The sequence below is a fragment of the Nanorana parkeri genome, unplaced genomic scaffold (genome assembly GCF_000935625.1).
Source record: "Nanorana parkeri isolate BGI_ZX_2015 unplaced genomic scaffold, ASM93562v1 scaffold29, whole genome shotgun sequence".
Classification (NCBI taxonomy): Eukaryota; Metazoa; Chordata; class Amphibia; order Anura; family Dicroglossidae; genus Nanorana; species Nanorana parkeri.
In genome coordinates, this window is record NW_017306297.1 from 1,537,788 (window position 1) to 1,557,292 (window position 19,505).

Consider the following 19,505-nt stretch of genomic DNA (forward strand, 5'->3'; position numbering starts at 1 on the left):
TTATTGAGTTCGATTAATCGGTTAATCGGATAAAAAATAAAATAAAATACATTTTTAAAAATGGCTCCAGTGATGGGACTACTAGTTTGTATTGAGATTGCAGTCCATCACAGGAGCAAGCTTGGAGCGGTGGAAGTAAAAAAGAAAAAAAAAAAGTGTGGTGTGCAATATAGTGAAATGAAAAGTGTAAAATTATATAGCAATGAATGCAGAATGGCACCGGCTATAGAGGAATACAACAAATCCGAGCAATAGTACATTATAGCTGGCGGTATTCGGCATTGCGCTGTATAATGTACTATTGCTGGGATTTGTTGTACACCTCTATAGCTGGTGGTATTCCGCATTGCGTTGTATAATGTATTATTGCTGGGATTTGTAGTCCTCTATACAGCACAATGCAGAATACCACCAGCTATAGAGGGATACAACAAATCTCAGCAATAGTACATTATACATACAGTGTATAATGTACTATTGCTGGGATTTGTAGTCCTCTGTATAATATACAGCACAATGTACCGTCGGGTATAGAGGAATACAAATCCCAACAAGACATTATAGAGCACCAGGTATTTTGGGCGGAAGGCAGGCTTACCTGAGCAGTCTTCCAGCAACTTGCTTCTGAGAGCGGGCCTGTCTATCGGCGATTGTCATCCCCCACGCCTGCTCCTCCTCCTTACTTGTTCTCCCCGCGTCCCTGTGCCGATCGTGGATGTGGGAGGGCCGTGAGGCGGCGAAGGTGTGGCGTGGGTGCTGGCGGGTCTGGCAGAGGCGGGCGTGAGGTGGGAAGGAGGTACGGCGCGCAGCGCGTGTGGAGCCGTGAACAGGGCCAACTAACCAGAAGCCGATTAATCGATGATTGAAAAAGTATGACGATTAGTTGTTGCAGCCCTAATGTCAAAACACACTGAAACTTCTATAAAAATACGTAACAATGCACATCGACTTTTATGCACTTGTGGAAGTGCATCAATGGCATCACAGTGCTCAATATAAATGTCTTCCATTAGTCTGAGGGCCCACAGTGTGTGTGCTGAAAAAAGTAGGACACGGTACATATTTAGATACTACGTCATAACTCGCTTCCATACATGAAGATGAGTGGATGGAGGAATCTTCTCTGCGACACATTGTACTGGGACCCGCTCTCTGATTGGCTTCTGCCAACAGAATTCCAGCCGGTTGCTGCCAACATGGCCACCCACCATAGTTACACAGCGGGGTTTACATATACTTCCCGCATGTGATGTATCCAATAGTTTGATATCACATGCACAAAGTTTCCATTCATCACACTTTAATAAATCAGACCCACTTTTATCTGAGCCATCATAATCTTCATGCAGCTGGATTACTGTCACAGGAAATCTAAAATGACCTTTACTGTACCATACACATTATCATCTTTCTGCTGCCTTACTGAACAGGTTCAATGTATACTGACTTCTAGGAACTTACACACATTAATAATGAGCCTCAAACATTTCCACAACAAATTATTATTTATAACACTGGAAAATGCATAATCATGTAGGCATTAAAGGAGAACTATGGGGTCAGGGCTTTTCCCCATAGTTCTCCTTAGGGTAACGGGAGGACACAAACTAGCGTCCTCCCGTCACCCTAAGCTCAGTATACCGCGAGCTACAGCTCGCGGTATACTGAGGCGCCGCAGCCGGAGCGGATCCCGACATCGATGTCGAGATCCGCCCAGCTGCGTGAGTGACAGCTGGTTCTGCCTATCTAGAGGCAGAGCCAGCTGTACCTGTCCCCTCCCCCGTCCGTTTCGCCAGTCAGCACTGGTGGATCGGAGCAGGGAGGGGGGAATCCATCACCTCCCCTGTCACGGCAGAGAGCCGTGACAGGATCGAGAAGTGAGCGAGTGACGGTATGTGTTCGCTCACCTCCCGATCTACTGAGCCGACCTGTGACAGTCTCATTGTCACAGGTCGGCTAGAACTAAAACCAGAAGCCGATTAATCGATGATTGAAAAAGTATGACGATTAGTTGTTGCAGCCCTAATGTCAAAACACACTGAAACTTCTATAAAAATACGTAACAATGCACATCGACTTTTATGCACTTGTGGAAGTGCATCAATGGCATCACAGTGCTCAATATAAATGTCTTCCATTAGTCTGAGGGCCCACAGTGTGTGTGCTGAAAAAAGTAGGACACGGTACATATTTAGATACTACGTCATAACTCGCTTCCATACATGAAGATGAGTGGATGGAGGAATCTTCTCTGCGACACATTGTACTGGGACCCGCTCTCTGATTGGCTTCTGCCAACAGAATTCCAGCCGGTTGCTGCCAACATGGCCACCCACCATAGTTACACAGCGGGGTTTACATATACTTCCCGCATGTGATGTATCCAATAGTTTGATATCACATGCACAAAGTTTCCATTCATCACACTTTAATAAATCAGACCCACTTTTATCTGAGCCATCATAATCTTCATGCAGCTGGATTACTGTCACAGGAAATCTAAAATGACCTTTACTGTACCATACACATTATCATCTTTCTGCTGCCTTACTGAACAGGTTCAATGTATACTGACTTCTAGGAACTTACACACATTAATAATGAGCCTCAAACATTTCCACAACAAATTATTATTTATAACACTGGAAAATGCATAATCATGTAGGCATTAAAGGAGAACTATGGGGTCAGGGCTTTTCCCCATAGTTCTCCTTAGGGTAACGGGAGGACACAAACTAGCGTCCTCCCGTCACCCTAAGCTCAGTATACCGCGAGCTACAGCTCGCGGTATACTGAGGCGCCGCAGCCGGAGCGGATCCCGACATCGATGTCGAGATCCGCCCAGCTGCGTGAGTGACAGCTGGTTCTGCCTATCTAGAGGCAGAGCCAGCTGTACCTGTCCCCTACCCCGTCCGTTTCGCCAGTCAGCACTGGTGGATCGGAGCAGGGAGGGGGGAATCCATCACCTCCCCTGTCACGGCAGAGAGCCGTGACAGGATCGAGAAGTGAGCGAGTGACGGTATGTGTTCGCTCACCTCCCGATCTACTGAGCCGACCTGTGACAGTCACATTGTCACAGGTCGCTAGAACTCACCTCATAGTTCTCCTTTAAGCTGATACATATCTCACTTATCTTTTCCTTTGTTATTAGTGTGCTCTTTCCTAGTGATGTTTGATTGGTCTGACATATTACCTAGTGCTGGGCCGTCCCTTTAGGGCCGGTTTACACCACAAAGTCTGCGTTCGGCAGACTTTGGAATTTATGGAATGGAATTTATTTCTCAAAGAAAAGTCAGAGAGCATTTGGCCTCTGGAACGCGCTGGAACGTAAGCCGGCCAGTTTCCCTGCGTTCAGGGATTGGAAGGGGGCATGGCGATGCATTGAAGTCAATGGCGCCACAGCCCGCAGTGTGATCGCCCGCACCCGGAACGCAGGGACATTAGTGCCTGCGTTCCGGTCCAGTGTGATCTGCAAAAATAATGCTTGTTACATCACGCAACAAAAGGAATTGCATCTATTATGCGTCACGCAACATCATGCAACAAAAGAAACTCCATCTTTTCCTATGATCCCTGATCACATCTAAGCCATTTTCTTTTGTCCATTTTTTTAAATGCTGTTGGCGCAACTTGGTACGATTTTGGCCCCAAAGACTGTCATGAAATCATATTGAAAACGCACGTACATATGTTTTTAAAGCTTTTTTTCTTTCTTCCCGGCAACTTCTACTCTACACAGGCTGCAGATGAGAGGGAGAGACAAAACCGCAGAATGCTGGACATCTAAGATTCCATCCACCTGGTCAGAGCGAGGCCTTTGCTGTATTATCCCACCAATACAAAGATGGCAGCAAGCATCATAAGGCATAGGAAAACATCTTCTGAGAAGGGTGTGAGGATTGGCATATTTTACCCTCTCCACACAACACCACACAAAGTTCCCATACTCGTCAGCGCCATCTAGGAAGCCATATGCCTGGCAGAACTTTTATAAATGAACCCCAAAAGTGAGCTCATGTTACAATGGCACTTTAACGTGGTGGCCATGACACAAGATCTCAGCACAACTGCACGGGCAAACAACAAACAGAGGAAGTAGGAAGATGACGCCTAATGATGTCACAGGAGATAGTGCTTGTCTTTGGCCAAAATGGAAAAAAAACACATAAAGCAAGAAAAAATGCATACAAAAGACACCTAAAAAGTGAAAATATGTAAAAACACACCATAAAATGCATACAAAACGCAGGCGCACAAGTGTAAACCTAACCTGGACTTACTTTAATTGATGCCTCTTGATCCGATCATCTTCCTTCTTCTAGTAGTTTTCAGCATTCCTCCAGCGTTGGTGCCGGTCTCTGATCCAGCGCTGACTGCTGTGTCTTCATGTCCCGCTATGTCTGTCCGGCGCGCACGCTCCCGGCTGTGTGCATTGACTTACCTTGTGTCTCCTCTTCTCCCTGCTGAAGATCTCTACTGTGCATGTGCCTACCCCGTGATCCTTCGCGGCCGCTCAAGATTCTTCCAGATCTTTGGACGGGAGCGAGCAGCGGGGACACAGGTAAGTAAAACGCTTTTTGGTGACTTGTTTTTGTTTTTTATGTTCTTTGCATGTATCTACTGCTTGCTAGAAGTAGATACATGCAAAAAAACCCCCAGAGGGTTTAATGTCACTTTAAAGAAGAACTCCAGGGGAAATCAAATCTTAACCCTTGCAATGGGGCTACCCCATCTGCTGCAAGGGCTTGCTCTAAAATAACAGAGATATACTCACACAAACCACAATCCTGGCTGGCTGTTAGACAGGTCTCTTCAGCCACGCTCCCCCTCCACTGCAGTGATGGACTGTCTCTCACGTCCTCATCACTGTATAGGACATGATGACTCACAGCACCTAAGACCGCCAGAGCGGAGGGGAGAGAGCTTGGAAGGTCCAGTCTAGCAGCCGCCCGGGGTCAAGGTTCGTTGGGTATAACTTTGTTATTTTAGCTCCCTAGACAAAACAAGCACTTAACCCTTGCAGTGCCGGAAGGGGGGGGCGGTGTTCTCCTTTAAGCTGGACATACACCAGTAAAATTTAATTAGAAAAAAATGCATTTTATGAACATTCGTTGAATTTCCAATTGTTAATAAGGTCAAGTCGATGATCGGTTTCAACCACAGTGATGGAAAAAAAAATCAAATGGATGGAATGGAATTTATTTCTCAAAGAAATGATATTCTAAAAGTGAATGTGGTTTTGGTTTGACAAACTCCATTCATTCCATAATCGAATGTTAAAATAAAAGTAATTTGAAACGGCATTGGTCAAGTCTCTGGTGGCATTGTGAAATGTTCTGATGAGAGATTTCATATCAACATTGGTACAAAAATCAGTAGAACTAAAGACAAAATGTTTTTTTTAGTTGAGGATAGAGTAAAGAAGGGTGATAACCCGTCAGATTTTTTGTGCCATCTGTGTCCCACTGAGGAGATTTTCCTTTACTTCCTGTCTAATAACCACTACAGGAAGTGAGATAATCCCTCCAAAGTTACTTAGTTGTTGAGGTTATATAAAGACAAAGATGCATCAAGTGAGGGAAACCCCTGGTGGTGTACAGGGTCACCAGATCTATTGGAAGATTGCCCATCTACTCCTGTTCTGGTGACAACCCAAAACTTTGAGTTATAACAGTCACCAGGACAAATAGAGAGGGTGAATCTCCCTAACGATAGGGATGAGCCCAGGTTGGCCTAAACCCGAGCTTCTCCGAAAAAAGGAAGTGCCATGGGCATGTCCACCCAATCAGCTACGGGCTGGGCATTCCCCATCCTGCAGCTGCATGTAAGCCAAGGGGCGGGATGCATGTGCTGATGTCACTCACCTTATATGGCCACATACACCAAATATAATTTACCAAATATAGGCATGTAGCCATATAAGGTCAATGACATCACTGCATTGCGCCCCTTTGCTTTTGTCAAGCTGTGGGTGGGGAATTCCCCTCCGGTATTTGATTGGGTGTCACGGAAGGAGGGGATCCTTCCAGGTCCGGAGGAGCTCGGGTTCGGACCGAGTTCTGTGCTCATCTGTACCTAACGGGGGACACAGACCACAATAAAAACCTGGCAGGTGTTTTAAGCCCTCCCCACTCCATTCATGATCTCGGTCATCCACTCAGCTCATTTTCCCTCTCAGGGAGGTGTTTATGGCTATCACAAGTACTTGTTATGTGATAACACATTGACTGTTGCCTCTTGTTAACACACACACGGCTGACAATGGCAGGTGAAGGCTTTGTTCTCCCTTGATCATCACTTAATCCCATCAGGTCACTAGTAGGTGTTGTTCAATGTCCTCTGATCCATTGATATTCGTCATTTCAGATCATGGCGCCTGGAAGCGTGATGGGCAGCATGTAGTTTGCATAATAATCTATTGTTTTAGTATGCGGTCTCCTCTATGTACATTTTATATAGAACCCATAAGACAGTTCTAGGGTCACCGCTGTGTAAAGGACATGAAATAAAATTGGTGGATGTCATTCTGTAAGAAGTGTAGGTCTGTCTCACCTACAGCAGTATATGGAGCTCTGATTTAGAGAAGGCGAGCCTCGGTTCACTTGGGACCAGTGTCATTACAGAACGCCTCACTGGTCGGGGTGTTATCAGTTCCTGGGACTGCTCACAGTCATGGCCTGGACTGTATGAGAGATTTTAGGACTGTGCATCTCTATGGGTGTGCAATGTACTAGATTTCCAGTACAACATTTGACTCTGTAGACACAGACAGGATGTGATCTCTAAGCAAAACCTTTGTGTTTAGTTTTGGATAGAGTGGGAAAGGTTAGACCCCCTGTCAGGGTTTTATTTCTGTCTGTGTCCCCCATTGGGGGGATTAACCTCTCTGTTTGTTCTGGTGACCATTGTCACCAAGAGTCGGGGGGAAATGTAACATTTTAGAGTTGTCCCCAGAACACGAAGTAAAGGGAAATCTCACAATGGGACAACTAAGAGGGGAATTCCCCTCACTTTGGGAGATTGTCTCTAATTTCCTGTTGCATCTCTGAGACAGGAAGTGAGGGGAAATAATATACCCAATGAGACAGACAGCAAAAGTATAAAACGTACTATAAACTTAAAGGAGAATTATGAGATGAGTGATTTTCACTCACCTCATAGTTCTAGCCGACCTGTGACAATGAGACTGTCACAGGTCGGCTCAGTAGATCGGGAAGTGAGCGAACACATACCGGCGTTCGCTCACTTCTCGATCCTGTCACTGCTCTCTGCCGTGACAGGGGAGGGGCTGGATTCCCCCCTCCCAGCTCTGATCCGCCAGCGCTGACTGGTGGAACGGACGCGGGTGGGTAGAGCTGGCTCTGCCTCTAGATAGGCAGAGCCAGCTGTCAGTCACGCAGCTGGGCGGATCCCGGCATAATTGTCGGGATCCGCTTCAGCTGCGGCGTCTCAGTATACTGCAAGACTGGATTCCCCCCTCCCCGCTCCGATCCTACAGCACTGACTGGTGGAACGGACAGGGGAGGGGGCGGGTACAGCTGGCTCTGCCTCTAGATAGGCAGAGCCAGCTGTCACTCACGCAGCTGGGTTGATCCAGACATAATTGTCGGGATCCGTTCCAGCTGCGTCGTGACGGGACGGGAGGACGCTAGTTTGTGTCTTCCCGTTACCCTTAGGAGAACTATGGGGAAAAGCCTTAACCCCATAGTTCTCCTTTAAAGTGACATCAAAGGATATTGTTTTATCCCCCCTCATGCTGCTTTAAGGACTTACTTTAAGTGATGCCTCTTGATCCGATCATCTTCTTTCCTGTGGTTTTCAGGAGTCTCTCCAGCGCTGGTGCCAGTCTCTGATCCAGTCTCTTCCTGTCCCATGGAGTCTGTGCACATGCCAGAATCTGTACTGCGCATTCGCCCGCCCCATGATCCTTTGCGGCCACCTACGTTTTTTCAGATCTTTGGACAGGACCTAGCGGCAGAGACACAGGTAAGTTTTAACCTTTTTCGTAACTTTAAAAAAAAAATGCAAAAACCCCTGAGGGTTTAATTATCCTTTAAAAGACTAAAGGTGCCCATACACTGGCGTGAATTTTGGGTGGTTTTTAATGTGCCAGCTGAAATTTGCGGTGTGTGGGGCTGTCGGCTCCTTTTCAGCCAGCATTCCTCGATCAGCTGATCGAAGGAGCCTGCTGGAAAATCTCCATGTAATCAGAGCCGGCAGCCAATGAGCTGCCCGCACTGATCAGGTATTCTGACAGGTGCAATGTGTGGGATCAAATTAAAGCTCACCATACACATTACAATCTGGTCATACAATTTATGTACAATCAGCTTTAGATCTACCAAAACTATGTGATATGAGGACTTGCTAAACTATGCAATCAATTTTTATGCAGACAGACCCTTGTACTACATACTTATTGGTAGATCTAAAGCCGTTGTACAAGCAGAATGTAAGGTGTGTGGTGAGCTTCAGGTTTTACATTATCACATCCGTATGTGATGGAAGCAGGAAGGCTGCAGTACACACAGTGTTGGGAGTCTGAGCGGCTCACATGCGCCACCTATGGACGTACAATGAAGTGTCCTTCAGCCTCCAATGAGCCTTACCCATGCTGAAGGGGAGTGGTTTTCCCAGGCTTCGGGACAGCAGCTGCTATTTGCCTTCTCCCGGCATAATCTAAACCATCTCCCCCCCTCCTTCCCCGCACACATCCAGCCGCCCAGCCACAGCAGCAATAAAACATCCTGGCACGTGCTCCGGACCCGGCCTCGCCTGCAGTCAGCCTTAAAGAGACACACACCGCCTGTGTCCCTGCGCTGCTCTGCTAGTGGACAAGGCTGCTTCTACTGCAGCCGGATCAGAGCTCATCTGCTCTCTGTGCATGTATCAGATACACCAAGCTCCATATGGTTACTAATACAAATAAAATACGTGTTCCTCTAATATCAGCTGTATTGTAGAAGTGTATCTGGGAGACTTGCAGCAAGCATTCCGCTATTGATCCCAGCTCATTATTTCATATAATAGCTGGAATCAAGCCGATCCACTTCTGGTCCAGATTTCAGGGGGTTTACGCCATAATATCCAGATGTATCACAAAATGTATGGGCACATCAGTTGTAATCCTCTTTGTATGCAGCAATAGAGTATCAATGTAACATTGTGCCAAATGCCATACAATCTACACAATGACATACACATCTAATATGAGCAGATCTAACACATCTCTAATCCAGCGCTGCACCTCAATGCACCCCATATATAAATGTGTCATTGAAATGATTCGCCTCTTATAAATGACATCTATGAGACTTTCCATCCTAGATTGTTATGGATATTTGACCTTCTAATAATAATATTAGAAGCATCTTCTTCCTGCTGAATAAAAAAACGTTTTAATGCCAGTTAAGACTACCGAATGATAAAGTGTTTTCCAGCCTCCCCCCCCTGTGACTGCTGATAGATAAGGTAAAGGCGCTTTTCAAAACTGACATCAGTTCACAAAGAGTTACAAAAGCTCCCTTGATTGACAGGGTGCTATCAGAACCCCGCCCTCCCCTCCCTCCAGGGCTTATCATTGGCCTCCTGCCTCCACGCCTCGCAGCCAATGGCGTGCTGCAGCCCACGCGTGCGCTTGTCTCCCATTGGCTGAAAGTTACTGTGGGAAAGTAAGTTTGGAAGTTTCACACTCGGCGTTCGCGTGCTGTCGGCTGTATATAAAGCCGGAGCCAAGGAGCGGGCAGTCAGTAGAATCCAGGCAGCCGGCCAGGCAGTTCGGGACCTTTACAAGTCTGTCCATACCGAGCACACACTCCGCTCTATCCTCGGATTCCTTCACTATCCTTCCCTTTCTGGCTGATCTCTTCCAGACTTCTTTTGAATGGCATTCAGATACATTCTACTGGGCTGGCTCTAACTGTCTTTCCCACGGTCTACGTGGAGCTCATGTTACTGCTGGGGAGGGGTGTAGGGAGGGTTCGTCAGCCAGTCCGGATGGATAGGATACTGATAACTGACCTGAGCTACCTGCACCCTATACATGAATGCACCTTTAGTTATGCATTTACTAAATGCCAGTTCTAGAGAGGTTATGTGTAGCATTAACTCTGTAGCGTGGGTCAGTCTGGTCTTCAGTGATGTAACCGTGTGTTCTTTTTTCTCTGCAGCTGCTCTCAGCACAGACCCCACTGTTCTGGGCAAATACAGAGCTGGATTCAGCGAGTGCATGAACGAAGTCACTCGATTCCTGTCCACTTGTGAAGGAGTCAACGCCGACGTCCGGACCCGTCTCCTGGGACATCTGGCAAACTGCATAAATCAGATCAATGCCATGAATTACCCAGCCCAGCCCCAGATTCCGGCTGCTGTTGCCAACCCTCACCCTGCGTTTGGCCAGCCACTGGTTCAGCTTCCTGCAAACGGCCCACAGGGCAGTCCTGCTCCCATGGGTGGGGTTCCCTGCAAGATGGGTGGCCCGCCAGTAGAAGCTGCCAAGGTCTATGGAGGCTTTCAGCTAGTGCCAGCCTCAGATGGACAATTCGCCTTCCTGATCACCAATCCAGCCTTCCCACACAGTGGGCCTGTCATTCCTGTCTACACCAACTCCAGTGTGAGCAATGGAGTGCCAGCTGCCATGTCCCCCTCTGGCATGCCATCGGTCACTTCAGACTCTGTATGGAGACCCTGGTAACTGGACTGCATTAGGGACTGTACTGGACAACTTTCATTTAGAAAGATGATTAGTTACAAATAGGAAACTCTCTTTTTGTAGCAAGAATGCACTATTATGTTTGTAAATAGCAGATATTCATATTGAATGTATTGTTGTATAATAAGATTGCAACTTATTTCGATTATGTACGAAATTATTATGATGCCAAAGACATACAAATGTGCTCTTAAACATTTCTTCCTATTTTGGAAGTTTTACTTGTAATTAATAAAACTGCATATTGTATTATTTTGAAGATGATGGACTTGTCTCGCTGTTGTTATATGCTCTGTCATATATTGTTTAGTTGTTTTATAAAAAAAAATTTATATGAAATTGATGACTGTATATCATGTGCATAGTTATTAGAGATGATGCTAAAAGGAATTGCTGATAGATGGAACCGAGGAACACATGGAAATCAATGTTTTAATTTCTACAATCAGTCATTGGCAAACCTGGCTTTTCTGTCTCGGTGTCACACAGATGGTGCACTAGTTTAATTTAATTGTGTATTGCTGTAGGTCATATGGGGAGTCTGGGAGAAAGGAAATGTACATGTTATCTTTTATACTAGATGGGCATTTTTACTCTTATAAGCCATGGTGATCAAGGCTCCAATGTACTAAAGAAAGTTTCAGGGGCAAAGTTTAAAATTAAAATATGACCGGGTGTGCCCAATGTTCCAGTCTTGGATCCTATAGCTATTTACATGTGCCCTTTAGTAAATAACCCTTAAATGGTATAGCTCCTTTCACAGACGTCATACCCTTTGAAAAGTGGTAACCCGCCTTATAAGAAAGGGAACAGTCACAGTATATGTAGGAAATTCCTTGTCAAATCCCACCATAAGGGCTTGTTGGCTTCTGTCTGCAGCAGCCAGGTCTCACTCTTTTCCAGGTGTTTGGCAAGTAAAAGTCACGGATGAGACCAGACATTTCAAATCTTAGAGACATGGCCAACCCCACGGCTGTGTCATCTGTGCTGAGACCACCTGTTTTGAAAGTATGAACCTTACACTAGCAGCCCGCCTGAGAATATCATTCACGTTCACTTTAGGATTTATTTGTATTCCCAATTGATTTGGTTTGGCAATACCATTAATACTGATACAGTGATTCCTCTTTTTTAGGCACTTTGCTTTTTCCACCTACAATGAGGCTTTTCTGCTTGAGGAGTTGTAGTTCTGTATTTTATTATGTCAGTGCTTAAATCTGATTTTACAAAAAATTGATACACCAAATTATAGTAATTTATCTGTAACAATTTTTATTTTGAATGATTTTTCTAGTCAACTAGCAAGTACATCACGAAAAATACAATAATTATAGAAAGTTTAGCTGCTAAGTAGCTAGCATTTTGGCCTTGAAACATTGGCGTCCTATGGTGGATTCCCAGCAAGGACACCATCTGCATGGAGATTTTATGAGTTTCCGCCTACTATCCAAAAACACGGAAGATTAGTCAATTCGCACCTAAACTGTTCTGTGGAACTTTGGTAAGGGCATAGTGGGTTCCTTCGGGGACAGAGACTGTGATCCAAGGTTGCTTGTACAGCACTTAGCAAAATGTTGGTGTTCTATAAAATAATAAAATTATAGTAATACATTATAATCAAAATTAGTTATTGCTGCCAATAGTAAATATGTGGAAACAGAAAAAGCCCCCCTAAGCTGTTTAGGGCTTAAAAACCAGACATTAAACTGATTTGGACTAAATCTATTTCTATCAAGGCAGGGGTCATACATGTATTGTAGCCAGGGGCGGACTGGGTCGGGGGGCAGGGTGGCAATTGCCCCCCGGGCCTCTCTGAAGCCACCTCGAATGGGCCCTTGACCCCCGCTGCCACTTGCACACGGCCGCCCGCCGCATCCGACGGCTCTATGATCGGTGCGGCCGCTGCTCGCTGCCTGTCAAGGAGGTGCTCGGGAAGCACCAGCAGGATAAATACAGACCAGAATATTTAAACTCAGAAGGTAGAATTTATCAAAACTGGACCAGATAGAATACTGAGCAGTTACCCATAGCAACCAATCAGCTTCTCTCTTCAGTATGTTCAATTAAGCTTTGAAAAGGAAAGAAAGAAGCTGATTGTTTGCCATGGACAACTGCTCCAGAGTCTGTCTGCTCCAGTTTTGATAAATTCCCCTCAAAGAACTTAATTATAACATAGTTTAAATATTGAATACAATAAGCTGCAGCAACCGATCAACATTCGCACCTAGGGGTTTTACTGCTCTTTTCCCTAAGTGTGACAACCCACAAGAGGAATCCCATTGTTTTCAATGGCAACTGTTTGCACCTGAGGGTTGTGTCGCTTGTCACCAGTAGCATGAAGTTACAAAGCATACATAAGCTTCTTTTGGGACAGAATCCTGCATTTTGGCCTCACTGCCTTAAACACGTTTATACAAACACGCCTCTAAATTGCCTGGCTATGCTCACAGTTAGGCCTCATTCACATGGGGCGTGTTGCCCCGTACAGTGTGAAGGGCCAGCTTTTGATGTGCCCAGAGATGCGGAAGGAAGCATGCGGGGAGCTTATTCAACTCTATGGAGACGCAGGAGCTGTGCGCCCTCACATGCTGCTTCCTACAGCTCCGAGTTTTGACATCTGCACACAGACTGCTTCTCCATAGAGTTGAATGAGCTGCCTGCACGCTTCCTCCTGCAGCTCAAACTGGCCATTAATGCAGTATGGGGCAACAAGCTGCATGAGAATGAGGCCTTAGGTGTGAGTGGAGCCTAAAGAAACCCAATAGCAAGGGAGTATGGAAGCTGCCATTGCTGACCTCTTCTGAACTAGTTCCCTGACTATCATGCTGATCCAGGGGCTTTAGTAATTCCTGAGTCTCTGGGGTTGATTTACTAAAGGCAAATATGCTGTTCACTTAGGAATTTACACTTTTCAATGGAAGTTTCCCCTTAGCTTAGTGAATGAGGTGAAGTTCTGATAACTTCCATCATCCATTAATGTGCAAGCAAAAATATTGTTTTTCTGTTCTCAATGCACATTTTCCTTGGGTATTCTTTGTAAAGTTAATTTTCACCACAATCACTAAGCTAAGGGAAAATTAGCTATGTGCCTTAAGGCCCCGTTCACATTGCGCGATTCGCAAATCGCGCTTTTGTCGCGCGATTTGCATTTTGCGTGATATCGCACGATTTGTCGCGCGATATCCCACGATTTGCCGTGCGATATCGCTCAAATGCTTGCATTGAGCAAGCGAGAATCGCGGCAAAATCCGCTCCAAAAAGGGTCCTGCTGTAGCGACACACGACCCGCGACAGCAGGACCCTTTGCCCCATTGAGATGCATTGAAGAGCGATATCGCGCGGTAAATAGCCGCGATATCGCGGGAATTACCGTGCGATAAATCGCTCAATGTGAACGGGGCCTAGACTCAACCCCATAGACTCAGCACAAGTATGCAGACCAGAAATTCTGACTTCACTAAGACTTTCCTGATCTGCATACTTGTTCCAGGTCAGCATCTCAAAGTGCTGAAAATATAGACAGCCAGACAACTAGCATTTTTAGATGGAGACCAGCAATGGCAGCCGCTGCATTTCTTTCCGTACAGGTTTCCTTTTTCAGCAAACGGAACATACCATGAAACAGACATTGGCTGCTTTGAGTAATTTTGTATTACACATTCGTGGCACCTGAGACCTTGGAATGGCCACCTTCATCCACTGCAACATGTCCCATTCCCAACAGACTGCTGATCAACGATCAATACCAGAGACCTCAAAATATACCAGGAATCACTGCCCTAATTTCTCCTATATTGGATGATTGTATCTTCAAACCCCTAGTGTACTAGTGGCAAAAAGAAAATAATATGTATACCAGTATGTACTATATATATATATATATATAGATATATAGCTATATATCTATAGATATATAGAACCACCCACATTGGATTAACATAAGATTCACTTTAGACAGTCTGACAGCAAACATTTTTAAAAGAACTTTACATGGTGGGTTCTGTATAAAGTTTGCATATAGAAGATCCCACATAAACAATTATTATGCAAAATACATGCTGCCAGTCACACTTCCAGGCACCAACGATCTAAACTGATGAATATCAATGGAATCAGGGAAGATTTAAAGCTGGACTCTAGGTACAAAAACTTCATTTAAATAAATGCCTGGATAGGAGCAAAGGATATAAAACAGCTTTGTGTGCACTAACTACGATATCAAACCCAAAATTTCCTTGTAAATGTAGCAGTGATGGCATTGCTGCGCTGCACAAAGCCTGTGCAGAGAGCAGAGCTGTGGGAGGGACTCTGCAGCTCCACCCACTACAGGCTGCCAGCAGAAAACTGCAGGAGGGGGTGGAGACAAGACCAGTCACCTTGCACAAGAAGAGAGAGAGAAGCAGTGAACGGTCTTTATTACAGGAAGCTCTTTCACAATGTCAGAGTTTCTCATTGGATTACTGCACAGATCTGGAAGAAATACACACAGCACACCAAGATTCAAATTAGAATACACATGCCTTTTGTATTTTGATAATATTTTCTTATCCTGGAGTTCAGCTTTTACAACAGTGGATGATGATCAGTAAAGCACAAAGCGTGTACCTGCCTTTGGCAGCTACATGTGTGTAAGAAGCAACAGTGAGTGTGTCATCACATAAGAAGTATTTGTGATACCCATATACACCTCATTGATAGGGAAAACGACTAGCATGGACTCAATGACTACTACAGTAAATGGCCCAGCTCAGCAGACTCAGTAATTTCATGTCCAGAATTAAATTCTCAAAGTCGAATGGTTTTCAGGTGCTACAGACTGCCTTGAAGGCCAGGTCACACCATCCTCAGTTCCGGTTAGCTGCTGGAACGCACTGGATCGCATAGTGGAAGCCACCCTGCATTCCAGGGAGGAAGGGGGCGTGGTGGTGCCATTCAAGTCAATGGCACAGCAGACATGCCCCCCTCGCCCACAGTGCGATCACCCACACCAGAACGTGTGGCACAGCAATAATGCCTGTGTTCCGGTCCAGTGCAATCGCAAAAAAACTGCATGAACTATTTTTTTGCGAGAAGCTGGAGAAGACAGTAAACCAGGCTCTGCTGGACCTCCATAGCGTGGCTGCTGACAAGAATGACCCTCTTATGACATACTTCCTGGAGTCTATTTATTTGTCAGAGAGCGTAGAGACTATTTGGAAACTTGGAGATCACATTAAACATTGGACATTGAAGAAGCTTTGGTCCAGTCATCCTGGCATGGCCGAGTACCTATTTAACAAACACACACTGGGCTGAAGCTTCAAGAGCAGTTACAAGGCTCTTACTCCAATACCTCTGTGTAGACAGCAGAAATATATAATGTATACTAGAGACAAAAAATACTTCCACCAGCATTAAATTGTGCAATAAATTTGGGGCCAATTTAGTTCTGAGTGTTCCTTTCTCTGTTTCATATTTAGTTAAATATATCTTTGTCTTTTAAAAGTTAAATACTCCAAAAACATTAAAATCTGCCAGGAATTTTTTTTTTCAAGGTACCTTGTAGACTACATTCTACATATAAACAATATCAAAATGAGGGGAAACTCGGGGTAAATATTAACTGTGGTTACCTTTGTATAAATCTAGAATATGTATTGTATCCAAACCCTCAAAGATGCAGAATGTTTTGTAACTATAGGCTCCAAGAAAAAGTTCTTCATTGGTTAGCTATCTCCATCTTTAATCAGGGTTTAGATACCCCACCAATAATCCTGATACATATCTTATAGGTTTCTATTAATTTATAAAGATGAGTACTGAAAGAAAACAGCAAAGAGACTCTATGAGGACAGAAATGTAAGAGTTACTACCGCTGAATTATTTGTGCAGGTCCAGAGACTGCCATTCCAATCCTGGCAATAAATAAGTCACTGAACTAGAGCAAGAGGGGCACAGCAATAAATACATAACAACCCCATATTCAAGGACGCTGGAAATAAAGAGAAATAAAGATACCATTAAGATGGCTTTATATAAGTGATGTAACTGTAAATGACGCACCTTTTTAATATTTTGCCCGAAAAAGTCGTAGATTTATTGCAAAATCATGTCAGTTACACAAGCGCTTTCGGGAAGCGCTTGTGTGCCCCCCGAAATGGCCATTGCTATGCCTGATGAAGGGACCCTGTGTGGCCCCGAAAGCGCTTGTGTAACTGACATGAGTTTGCAATAAATCTACGAATTTTGATCCTATAAGGATTTGACGTGCTGGTGACGTTTTCTGCAATTATCATTCTATCACATATCCCAAAACTCAAAAGATTATTCTTCATATAAGGAGGAGTGGGCACAGCCGTGCAAAACACTCCTTTCCTGCCCTCCTTTAGGACCACCTTACATTCTACAATCTTTGTACAATCAACTTTCTACTTACCAAAGCTATGCCATAAGTGGACCCAGCTAACCCATCAATCTGTATCCAATCAAACAGGTCCTCTCACTACATAGTTGTTGGTAGATCTAAACAAGATTGTACAATCAGAATGTGTGTGGTGTGCTTTAGACTCCATTCCTTTCGGCTATATTTGCAATGTACACCATCGGTTCGGCCGGGCATTTGTCTCTTTGGGGTGAAAACTAATAATTAGCATGACTCCGCCCACTATGCTGAAATGAGGAATAATCCTCTCATGTTTGGGATATGTGATGGAATGAGACATGTGAATACCTTCTGATCTAAGAAGGCTTTACTATGCTATGCGCTGATTGGATTGGAGGGTTTTTGATGCTTTTAGTCCGTTGTCAAGATAACCTTTATGATTAATAATAAAATGAAAAAATAACTCAATCTAAACATTACCTTTTGTATCACTTGCCCCTCCTACTAGATTGGAAACTCTCATTAGCAGGGCCCTCCTAACCCTATTGTACTGAAATTGTATTGTATTGTAATTTGTGTTGTAACTGTACTGTCTTCTCCATTTTGCAAAGCGCTGCGCAAATTGTTAGTGCAATATGTATATCCTGTATGTATAATAATATTTACTATTATTATTATATTATCTGTTTGGAAGGAAATTGAGCTATATACCGTTTGGAATAAATAGCCTTATAACATTAGACTATATTTGCACTATAAACCATCAGTTCTGAATGTTCATCTGTCCAATGGGGTGTAAATGAATCATGTGCATGGCTTCATCCATTGTCCTGAAATGAGGAATAATCCTCTTATTTTGGGGCTATGTGATGGAATGAGACATGTGAATACATTCCATTCTAAGAAAGCTTTACTGTGCTACAACCTTATTTTGGATAAATAGATTCATTGTGATTGTATTTCAGACATTTCACAAATTAAAGACTAAAGGTTTTCTTGCTATTCCATATGCATTATAGCACCTGATAAAGCAGTAACGTTGTACTACACAAACCATCTTCTGGCTTTAAGCAGCTCAGGAGCGCCACCTGTAGACCGTACAATGAAGTGTCCTTCAGCCTCCAATGAGCTTTACCATCCTGGGGGGGAGTGGTTTTCCCAGGTTTTAGGACAGCAGCTGCTATTCGCCTTCTCCCGGCATAATCTAAACCATCTCCCTCCCCCCCTCCTTCCCCGCACACATCCAGCCGCCCAGCCTCAGCCACAGCAGCAATAAAACATCCTGGCACGTGCTCCGGACCCGGCCGCCCCCCTGGCCTGCCGTCAGCCTTAAAGACACATACACACCGCCTGTGTCATCTGCTCTGTGTGCATGTATCACATTCACCTGGAGCTACGAATTAACACGAATGCACCGCTAATATCAGCATTCGGACAGCCGCAGCTCCTGTACCAGAAGTGTATATAGGGGAACTGCAGCAAGCAGTGAGCGATCGATCATGGCTTATCAATTCATCTGATCAGTAGAAGCTGTGGACAGCACATCCACGTCTGCTCCCCAGCGCAGAGATTAGTACATTTGGTGGGTTTATCAATCCCACAAAAACTTCAACTCTCTATTTATAATAAAATAAATGCCAACGTCGCCTGGGTCTTCCCTCATATAATAGTCGCCATAGACTAGTATCCAGCAATAGAGACACATTGTACACTTACTATAACCAATGTTCTTATGAAACATATACAAGCTGATCATCCGATAGATTCCTCCAAAATATGACCTTATCTATCATCATTCCAATAGTCACGTCTCCACAATGCTGCTGCTCACAATAATTGCCGTGTAGATCATGAAAAAGCAGATCTCAAATAGAGTGTTTAACAAAACAGGTTTTACCTGCCTACAATGTTTGTAATATCATACTGTGATATTAAAAACATTTACTTTTTATTTCTTATTATACAGTAAACTCCCCGTTATCCAGCATTAATGGGGATTGGTAGATTCTAGATAAATGTAGTTTCTCGTTGCTTGAGAGTTACTATTAAAAATAGGTCTAACTAATGCCGTACCCCATACTATACCATATCATAACATCAACTCTGTATTGACTTCATTTTGATATTGAAATGCAGCAATCAAAAGCAAATTAAGACAAATAGACACATGATCATTTCCAGGATAATACATGCCGTAGAACAGTGAGTACACAGGATTTTTTTCTGGTTAGATGAGAGTTCTGGTTAGTTGAATTCTGGATAACATAGGGTTTACAGTAAGTACATAGACATTTCTCTCAATTTTCTTTCTCATAATTTATATACATTTGTTGTTGTTTTATATAATATTATTATCATACAGGATTTATATAGCACCATATTTTATATTATCTATATATTTTTATATTTCTTATATTAATTGTTTTCATTATA

At 44.1% G+C, this 19,505-nt stretch overlaps 1 protein-coding gene across 1 annotated transcript; it reads left to right on the top strand.

Moving 5' to 3' along the window:
• The first annotated feature begins 10,001 nt into the window (after positions 1-10,001).
• On the top strand, positions 10,002-10,970 carry LOC108795915 (transcription factor HES-1-B-like). The gene has a single exon (XM_018567250.1). The coding sequence runs from the start codon at positions 10,043-10,045 to the stop codon at positions 10,691-10,693; it is 651 nt and encodes a 216-aa protein (XP_018422752.1). The 5' UTR covers positions 10,002-10,042; the 3' UTR covers positions 10,694-10,970.
• The last annotated feature ends 8,535 nt before the right edge of the window (positions 10,971-19,505 follow it).

Bases quoted from the DNA above. Each gene is read 5' to 3' on its own strand.
- LOC108795915 (XM_018567250.1), top strand. From the start codon at position 10,043: ATGAATGCACCTTTAGTTATGCATTTACTAAATGCCAGTTCTAGAGAG.